The following is a 9706-nucleotide window of genomic DNA, read 5'->3' as shown; positions in this document are numbered from 1 at the left end:
TTCCAGAAGAGTTACTGAAAAAGTGATACATACAAGTAAAGGGAGAGAGGCCATGAGTTCCAATTATCAGCTCATAAAGTTTTTGACAATAGGGAGCATAGATTCTATTCAGGGTTGGATTAAGGGAGGGTCTCCTGCAGATCCACAATTGTAGGTGAGTCTCCAGGGAATGCAGTTTCAGGAAAGCAGTTCTGGTATACGCAAGGATGATTATCAGCTGATGCGGCACAGCAGTCATCCTGTAGTTACCAGGAATGGTGTTGTGGGCCTCTGCAGTGTGAGTTGTCCTTGGGTATCTGGCTTCCTTAAGAATGGCAGAGTAGTTCTTGTTTTCCCCTGAGGTAATGCAGGGCTGGTAACCATCATCTCAAGTTGAAAGTTCTTTAACCTTGTTTTCGGTCTCTAGGCCATCCAGCGCCGGAGAGTCCAGGGAAGCCGGGCCCCCGAGGGGGGCCGGCCGGTCGGCAAGCGGGCCGTGGGGTTGCACCTTTCTTAACAATCAGTTCAAATTCATTGGGTTTATGTTTGAACTCTCTATGCTGTTTCATTGATTTATTTATGAGACTTTTTATTCTCCTACCCTCGAGAGATTTTTCCTATACAACACGTGTGCTCACAGGAGAGACAGAAGGCGAGAAATCACCCCCAGGGGAGATGGCCATGCCCACAATCCTTTCTCATCTGTTCTCCTCTTGGGACTTTAGGTATGCATGCACACTTGCCTGGTGTGAGTTTCAAGCCACAGGGTCCAGTGCTTGAACCGTGGTCAGGGTACGTGTGATCACTGGAAAGAGAGAGTAATAAAGAGACAAAAAGTGAGAAGTGACCCTCCAGAGAAGATGGCCATGTCACAATCTCATCTCCATTCTCTTCTTGAGATTTTTAGGCATGCACTCGTACCCACCGTGAGTTTTATTATTTTATTTTATTTTTATGATTATTATTTCATTTGACCAGAGAGAGACAGAGAAAGTGAGAAGGCTAGCTGCTAGGTCTAGGACTTGAACCACAGTTGACCATGTGGGGGGAGTCCAACACCTTAACCATCATACCACCTGTGCCAATCCCCCCTTCCCCTTGCCCTTCTCTCTCCCACCCTATCACCCCACCCCCTATTTTTTTAAGATGTGGGTCAGGAACTTGAATCGTGGTCAACTACGTGGGAGTGCAGCAATGTAACCATTAGGTCATCTGCTGGTCCCGATTTTTTAAAAAGTCTTTTTAGGGACCAGCAGGTGACATGGTGACATGGTGGTTAAAGGTCCTGGACTTGGCTGACCATGGTTCAAGTCCGAGACTTGGTGACTTCCTTTCTCACTTTCCCTCTGTCTGTATCTTTCTGGTCAAATTGGAAAAGAATAATAAATAAATAAATAAATAAAGTTAAAATAAAAAATAATTCTTAAAAAAAATCTTTTTAAAATTGCCATAGAGAGACATAGTTGGCGACTGCAGTTTGAGTCTCAGACCCGTTGACTTAAACTCACACCAGGCGCGTGTGTGTGAGTGCCCAAGATCCCGAGAGAAGAATGGAGGAAAAGGGATTGCAGCGTGGCCATCCCCCGGGGGGGGAGGGGATTTCTCTCTTTCTGTCTTTCTGCCTCTCTTTCTGGTGAGCACACGTACCCTATAGCCAAAAATGTCTCAAAACAAAAATTGCCATAGAAAAACACAGAAAGTAAGAAGGCAGTGCCCAGCAGGGATGGCCACACCTCGAGTCCTTCTTCTCCATTCTTTTACCTGGAATGTGGGCACACACACACCTAGTGTTATTTTATTTATTTATTTATTTATTTTGGAGAGGTTTTTGCTATAGGGCGCATGCGCTCGCCAGACAGACAGAAAGAGACATAGAGACAGAAAGCGAGAAATCACCCCCCAGGGGGGATGGTCATGCCGCAATCCCTTCTTCTCCATTCTCCTCTCGGGATCTTAGGCATGCACGCACACGCGCCCGGCGTGAGTTTTAAGCAAACCACGGTTGAGTACGTGGGAGTCCAGCGACATAGCCATTACGCTAACTGCTGGTTCCCCGTAGTGTGTTTTTCAAGCTGTTGGTCTGGGTCTCAGACTATACAGTTGGCCCTATGGGATCCGGCTGTCTTAACTACCATGGCACTGGCAGGCCCAACAAATGTACCAGTCCAATGTAAGATTTTAAGAGTAGGGGTATAAAGGGACCAGCAGTTGGCATAATGGCTATGTCACTGGACTCCCATGTAATTGACTGGGTCAAGTCCCAGACCCACCCAAGATCTCGAGAGGAGAAAGGAGGAGAAGGGATTGTGGTGTGGTCATTCCCCCAATGATTTCTCATTTTCTGTCTCTGTCTTTCTGGTGGGCATGCGCCCTATAGCAAAAACCTCTCATAAAAGAAAAGAAATCTTTTAGACTGACACTATGCCAGGTGGTCGAGGTCGGGCGGAGGACCCATTGTCTCTGGGCACTGGCGTGAGCAGTGGGCAAGGGGCAGAGGAAGGCAGAGGCCACGCGGCTGCCCTCTAGCTTCCAGTCACCTGACGCTGGGGTTTGCACCAAGATTAACCTCACGTTGAAGAAAATCCCATGACTGGGGCTAACTGGTTAAATGACTTGAAACCAAAAATGTTTAAACTACTTTTAGGAAATAATGCTTGTAGACATGCGGCCTTGCAGAGCGGAAGGCCCCTGTTTATCTGTTCCAGGAGAAAATAGTGACAAACAGCTCTGCTCTTGGAGAATTGCTGTGGATAAAACTCCTTCCCTTCAAATTTGATTCGTCTCTTGTGCTTCCTATACATGACAGAGAAATAGAAAATAAGATAAAAAAAACAGGAGATCCCCTGCTAACTTTTCAGTCTGATGTTTAATAGACCTTGCTGTTTACCCCCAAAAAATACTAAAACCAAAACCAAGATCAACTGTGGGGGAGGAAGAGAAATCTTGCCTTCTAAGCTCTCCTCTCTCCTCATATCGCTGTATATGGATAGTTCTTTCTCGAGGTTTTCTCTTAGGCTGGATCTAAGGAGCCGGTGGCCCACAATGCTTCACCTCTGTAACATTTTTGATTTTCCAAGACTTTGGGACCTACCAGTGGCTGGGAAGACCGGCACACCCTGGGCTTATAGGGTAATTCCTCTCAAGAAGGCCAGGAAAGGCTTGCAGCTGTGTCTCTGCTGTGCAATTGCTCGCCACATTATAGTGTTAACAGGAAGGTTGACTGTTCAAGCTCACCCAGGGATACCTGTTGTGTCCTTTAATCCTTTCCAGCTGTGCCTTCCTATTGGGCACCAATCTACCTCAAGGCTGATACTGTTGCAGGAGAATTGAGCTGCTGTTGTGTGAAATCCTCAGTTCTTTAGGTTCAGATCTCTAAAATTAGGCACAAAATAAAGCCACAACCCCCAAAAAAGTAGGTAGAAGAAATAATTTGATAGAAAAGAAAGAATTTTAGAAAAGTAGTACACCAAAAGACTTTTGGGCGGGCAAGTTGCTGGGTTTGGACCTGGTGAGGTGTCATGTTTGTTCCTAGAGGTGGTAATGAACATGAAGAGTGGGAGGCCTGTCACAGGATCTGTGCTCTTGGCTTGAATTCCCGCTTTCTTCTGTGCTTGTGTGTCTTTCTCATAGCCAAAGAATCTGAAGACTCTGATTACCTAACCGGACATGCCCAGTGTGAGCTTTGACGACAGGAGTACCCTCATTCTGGGTCCTTTTGTATTTATGAGGAATAACAGGGAAATTAGCAATCATCCCTTTGTGTCTTCATTAGGAAGAAAAAAATGAGGAGCTGGGTGGGGGAAGGAGTCTCTGCGGATGGTTGTGACTCTTGAGAGGTTGCAACTGAAGTAACAGGTGTCCTTCTGCTATTGTCTGAGGGTTGCCGCTCATTTCTAGCTACCTGCCTATCACAATACCTGGCCGGGACCACCTCATCAAACCAGGTTTCACATCTTGGTTGGGTGTCAGGTTCTTTTCTTTTAGCGGGGGAGAGGTTTTTACTATAGGGTGCATACGCTGCCAGAAAGAGACAGAGAGACAGAAAGTGAGAAATCACCCCCCCAGGGGGGATGGCCACACCACAATCCCTTCTCCTCCATTCTCCTCCCAGGATCTTGGGCACGCACACACACGTGCTTGGCATGAGTTTAAGCCACCAGGTCCAGGACTCCAGCTGCAGTCGACTACGTGGGAGTCCAGCAACATAGCCATTACGTCAACTGCTGGTCTCGGCTGTCAAGTCTTTATACCTACTTAGCTAGCTGATTCCCTCAAGCAGACACCTAGGAGCCTAGATCTGGTACAAGGAAATCTTTATTCTGGCCTCTGTAGGCTTGGACCACTACGGTAAACATGTACGCACCGTCTTCTGCCTATAATATGAACCAATAGCAGTAGCCTACCCCCAGGATGTGTCTGCTTGGGGTGACTGCTCTATCAGTAATGTTGTGACCAGTGGGATCCACAGAAATACCCTCTCCATTATTTTGGGGAAAAAATCATTGTGGCCTTACTTTGTGTATTATTTATGTACCCTTTTCAAAATGTGTGTTTTTTTAGACAATTATTTAATTTAATTTTATTATGTTCCAGTTTTGATCAGAGAGAGAAAGAGAAAGTGAGAAGGCAAGCCACCAGATCTGGGACTTGAACTGCAGTCGGCCATGTGGGAGTCCAGTGCCTTCAACCACTGCACCACCTGCTGGCCCCCTCAAATGTGCTTGGATGAGGCTGATCTCATTACAAATAACGCTGCAGTCATCACTTGTGCACGCCTAGTTGCCAGCTGCAGCAGAGAACTGGAGGGAGGCTTGCTGCATCCTTCCGTTTATACCGTGCTTCTATTTTTTTCTTAAAGAATTATTTATTTATTTAATTGAATTTGTCATTTTTTAATTTGCCCGGAGAGAGACAGAGAGAAAGGAAAAGCGAGAAAGGAAAAGCAAGAAAGCAAACCGCCAGGTCCAGGACTTGACCCACAGTAGGCCATGTGGGAATCAAGTACCCTCAGCCACCACAACACCTGGGGGCCCCTAATTTTTATTTTTTAAGAGAGATTTTTGCTATAGGGCACATGTGCTTGCTGGAGAGAGAGAAAGAGACAGGGAGAGTGAAAGCGAGATATCATCCCTCAGGGGGATGGCCATGCTGCAATCCCTTTTCCTCTCAGGATTTTGGGCACACACGCACATGTGCCTGGCATGAGTTTCAGGCTTCTGGGCCCAGGACTTGAACTGTGGTCAACCATGTGGGAGTCCAGTGATGCAACCATTGTGTCATCTGGTGGTCCTATCATACTTCTAGTGTATTCTGCCATGCTATCTTCCACAGAGGTGATTCTAAATTGTACTCTACTTTCCTTTCTTTTCCTTTTTTTTTAAAAAATAGATCTTTGCTATAGGGCACATGTGCTCACTGAAGAGACAGAACAGAGAGACACGAAGACAGAAAGCAAGAAATCACCCCCAGGGGGGATGGTAACGTGCAATCCCTTCTCCTCTTGGGATTTGGGCACATATACTCACACATGCCCAGTGTGAGTTTCAAGCCATGAGGTCTGGGACTTGAACTGTGATCATCCACGTGGGAGTCCGGCACCTTAACCCTTTCCCAGCTCTATCAGTGTCGCTTCTTAGTCTCCTGGCCAGCACAGCACAGTTCCTGCGTCCGTCTCTGATATTCCGATAGGAAAGGTGCCCTCCTGGGTTACTGGGGGAGAGGCCCAGCACCGTGGGCCCTCTGGACATGGCACACAGGTCCTCTCAAAAGTCCTCAGTAACTACACTTGCCTTCTGTGGTGACCATGCCACAGCGATCCAGAGAGGACTGGCCAGAGTGACTGTTTGGATAGCTTCTCATCAAGCTTCTTATCTAAGGGGAGAAGAATCATAATAGTCCCAGACATTTTCCTCTCCTCTCCTTTGTTCATCTTTTATATATAAATCTTGTTTTTTCTTTCTTTCTTTCTTTCTTTTTTTTTTTTTTTTTTTTTTTTTTAGAGAGAGAGATTTTTGCTACATGGTGCATGTGCTTGTCGGAGAGATAGACAGAGACAAAAAGTGAGAAATCACCCCCACAGGGAACATGGCCACACTACTTCTCCATTCTCCTCTCAGTATTTTAGGCACACACACATGCACACACACACACACGTGCGCACCTGATGTGAGTTTTCAGCTGCCAGGTACGGGACTTGAACTACGATGAACTACATGGGAGTCCGGTGACCTAACCGTTACGCCTTCTGCTGGTCCCATTTTTGCTCTTTTTTTTTTTTTTTTTTTATGAAAACAACTTAATGCAGTTCTCTCCTATACAACGGTGAGTTAGCATGTAGTAAACTGTATTACTCTTCGGTATATAATGGCGAAAAGGCTATGTGGTGTCTGCCCCCCACGCCAAAACAAACACACAAACAAACAAAAAGCCCATCTGACACATATATTTGAGCTAATAGCATCTTGCACTTGACAAGCACCTCGTCTGGACCTGGAGGCTCACGTGCACTCAGTTCTTTGATTGAATCTCATGAGTGGAAGTTGAGCCCTTTGGCTTTTACATACTAGGTGTGGTTATTGGATGAGTCTTTCGTTCTGCCTCACATCACTGCGTCAGTATTTTCTCCCATCAGTGCCATCAGTGTGAGTTTCCGGTTTAGATGTTGTGAAGTGGGCTTGTGGGTACGACTCTGTTTGGTGGTGGTTGTCAGGGGTCCTAACTTCCTCCATGACTATTTTTCTATTGTCTATTGTCCTGGGCATCCTGGTGTTTCCTGTAAGAAATAAAAAAATTATACATGTGGGGCTGGCAGGTGGTGTGGTGGTTAAGGGCCCAGGACTCTCACATGGCTGATCACAGTTTGAGTCCTGAATGTGGCGGCTTGCTTTCTCACCTTCCCTCTCTCTCTGTCCCTCTCTGATCAAATTAAAATAAATAAATAAACAAATAAAGTTAAATAAGATAATTAAAAAAAAATACACATGTGGTTGACATTATATTTCTATTGGAATGTGGTGCCCTGGGGAAAGGTATGTATGTGATTATCAAAACACATGGAAAAGAATGTTCCTATCTGTTCAAAATATTCCTAAACTGTAAACAAATTAAATGTCAAAGAACAGTAGAATAATGTTGAATACATTCATACAAAGCAGTCTACACAGAAATAAAGAAGTAAATGAAAAGTATGGATGAGTTCTGTAGATAATGTTGAGTTCAAGAAGTCAAACTCGGGACCAGCAGTTAGCGTAATGGCTATGTCGCTGGACTCCCATGTAGTCGACAACGGTTCGCGTCCCCGACCTGGTGGCTTAAAACTCACACTGGGCGCGTGTGCGTGTGTGCCCAAGATCCCGAGAGGAGAATGGAGGAGAAGGGATTGTGGCGTGGCCATCCCCCCTGGGGGGGGGGATTTCTCGCTTTCTATCTCTCTGTCTCTCTCTGTCTGGCTAGCGCACATGCCCTATAGCAAAAAAACAAAACAAAAACAAAAAAACAAACCTCTCCAAAAGAAGTCAAACTCAAGTCTTTCCCTCCAAAGAAAATTTGGTACACACTATGATTCAACCTGTATGAAAACAAAGGGCAGGAAAAACTATCCTACATTGACCATTCGATTAATGGTGTCTGGAAACGAACTCCCTGAGGATTGCTGGGATTGAGTTGTTTCTGCACCTCCAGTGGAATTTTACCCACATATTTTCGAGTTCAATTTTATTTTTGTCTTTGCAGAAAAAAGCACTAACACTACGGTGTGCAGATGGCGCTTTAAGAGATGGACCAAGTCCACAGGAAGGCGTAAAAGTAGTCCAGTCATCTCTGTTGGGGCAGCATCCTTGTGCACTCGATAAAACCCTGTAAGATTCATGAAATTAGATTGGAAAGGTCTTTAACACCAGTAAGAGAAAAGTCAGTAAAGGTGAATTGTTTGCAGTCACCTGAGCATTCTCTCCAGTTTCATAAATATGGTTTCTTTCTGATATTGGATGGTGTCAATATTAATTGGAATGCACAGAGATCCCCAGATTAGAAAGGAACCGTTTCCTCTGTATTCCTGAGTGTTCTATTCCACGCAGGAAAAGACATCATTTCAAAAAGGGTACAAAGGCTTCAGCATGCTCACAAGCTCCCGCCCCAAACTGTCGCAGGTCGGGGAGAATCCGCCACATCCTCCCACCGCCACATCGGGAGAGAGAGGGCAGGAAGAGAGATGCAGATTCCGATTTCCCCATCTACTTCCGGCGCTGGTTGAGGGGCGGGACGTCCCCGCTGTGGTCCTATGTGTGACGTCAGGAGAGGGCGTATTTTTATGTAGATAAGGAAGCGCAGTGGCTGATGATCAGGCTCCTACTTCCCTATGTTGTGGGAGCAAGTTCAAACTATTTCTTGAAACCCAATGATAAGCTGTGTGGAAAGACTAAAAATGTTAGGCTCGGAGAATAGAGAAGTGGCCGAGCAAAACCACCATGTGTATAAAGGGGAGTTTATCTAAAGCTGAGGCGAGGCGCAGCTCAAGCAACTCATACTTACCTGGCAGGGGAGATACCATGATCACGAAGGTGGTTTCCCCAGGGCGAGGCTTATCCATTGCACTCCGGGATGTGCTGACCCCTGCGATTTCCCCAAATGTGGGAAACTCGACTGCATAATTTGTGGTAGTGGGGGACTGCGTTCGCGCTCTCCCCTGATTCTTAATGTTTAAATAACAGAGTGATGAGGTATTTTAGGTTTTAGTAAGGCGTGCTCGTTTACTATCGATATGGAGAGCTTGAGCTGTGAATTCATTTTTAGAGCTTAGTTACCGGGGGGTATGACAGATATACTTATAAGTTCTCCATTCTTAAGGTACACATCTCCGAAGTGTTATATGCCATGCCTGCCGTTTTAGAAACATAAGTAGTAATATGCTTGGCAGTTAGGGTTCCGGCTGAAAATAAAGGGCAGGCATTTTAACGCTGAGAAGCGGGGTCGACCAGAATTTCCGGAGTCGACCGCAGGTAGCACTGTCCTAAACCAAGGAGGATCTGTGCACTTCGGTGTCTGTTGTATCCCGTGTCAAGTGTAAACCGGGCCTATTCCAGTCGGCAGTCTGGAGAATTCGGTTCCTGCGGTCGGCGGCGAGGACCACGAGGCCAAAGGTGTGGCCTTTCTCGGACTGAAGCTTTATTTTGTTTGTATACGGAGTAGACTGGTAAGTAGAAACCACGCAGGATTTAAGTAAAAGGTATTCCGCGTCGAAGTTAAACAGGTCCCACCGAGATTTGAACTCGGATCGCTGGATTCAGAGTCCAGAGTGCTCACCATTACACCATGGAACCACCTTGGGTACTGTGTTGGTGTCTACTTAGACATGAATACCTTGTTATTTAGAAACCATAGTTGTCAGGATCAGGATTCTGTGTCTGGATTTCCATCTAGTTCACCCGGTTAGGGTTCCAGACCTTAACCTGTGGCCCTTCTCCCTTTACTTGCATGTATCACATTTTCAATAACTCCCCTGGAAGACAACTGTATATAGCAGAGATAGGGTAATGGGAGAGGGGGGAAAGGGCAGAGGGTCAAAGATAGGATAAAAAACATATATATATGTATACATTGTATGAAAGTAGAAATGGAATATTGTTGGTGATAACATGCTTGATTGAGTCACTATGCAGTTCGTCCTAGATGGGGAACTACATTTAGTGTGTTGTGATGATGCTCAGGGAATGAGTGTTAGGTAATATAA

The 9706-nt window shown here is 45.7% G+C and overlaps 1 protein-coding gene and 2 non-coding genes across 3 annotated transcripts in view; 1 reads left to right on the top strand and 2 right to left on the bottom strand.

The window, feature by feature from the left end:
- Nucleotides 1-6411: 6411 nt before the first annotated feature.
- Nucleotides 6412-9706, bottom strand: part of LOC102473041 (uncharacterized) — a 31884-nt gene continuing 28589 nt past the window's right edge. Inside the window, exon 3 of the mRNA XM_027775192.1 lies at nt 6412-6751. Coding sequence (XP_027630993.1) covers nt 6591-6751 — 161 coding nt within the window. The 3' untranslated portion in view covers nt 6412-6590. The remainder of the gene's footprint in view (nt 6752-9706) is intronic.
- Nucleotides 8501-8665, top strand: LOC114009395 (U1 spliceosomal RNA). The gene has a single exon (XR_003550825.1). It is a non-coding gene; the product is annotated as a U1 spliceosomal RNA (small nuclear RNA).
- On the bottom strand, nt 9225-9296 carry TRNAQ-CUG (transfer RNA glutamine (anticodon CUG)). The gene has a single exon. It is a non-coding gene; the product is annotated as a tRNA-Gln (tRNA).

Source organism: Tupaia chinensis, unplaced genomic scaffold (genome assembly GCF_000334495.1).
Source record: "Tupaia chinensis unplaced genomic scaffold, TupChi_1.0 Scaffold000529_1, whole genome shotgun sequence".
NCBI lineage: Eukaryota > Metazoa > Chordata > Mammalia > Scandentia > Tupaiidae > Tupaia > Tupaia belangeri.
Note: the sequence above shows the minus strand (reverse complement) of the source record. Positions and strands in the feature narration are given on the sequence as shown.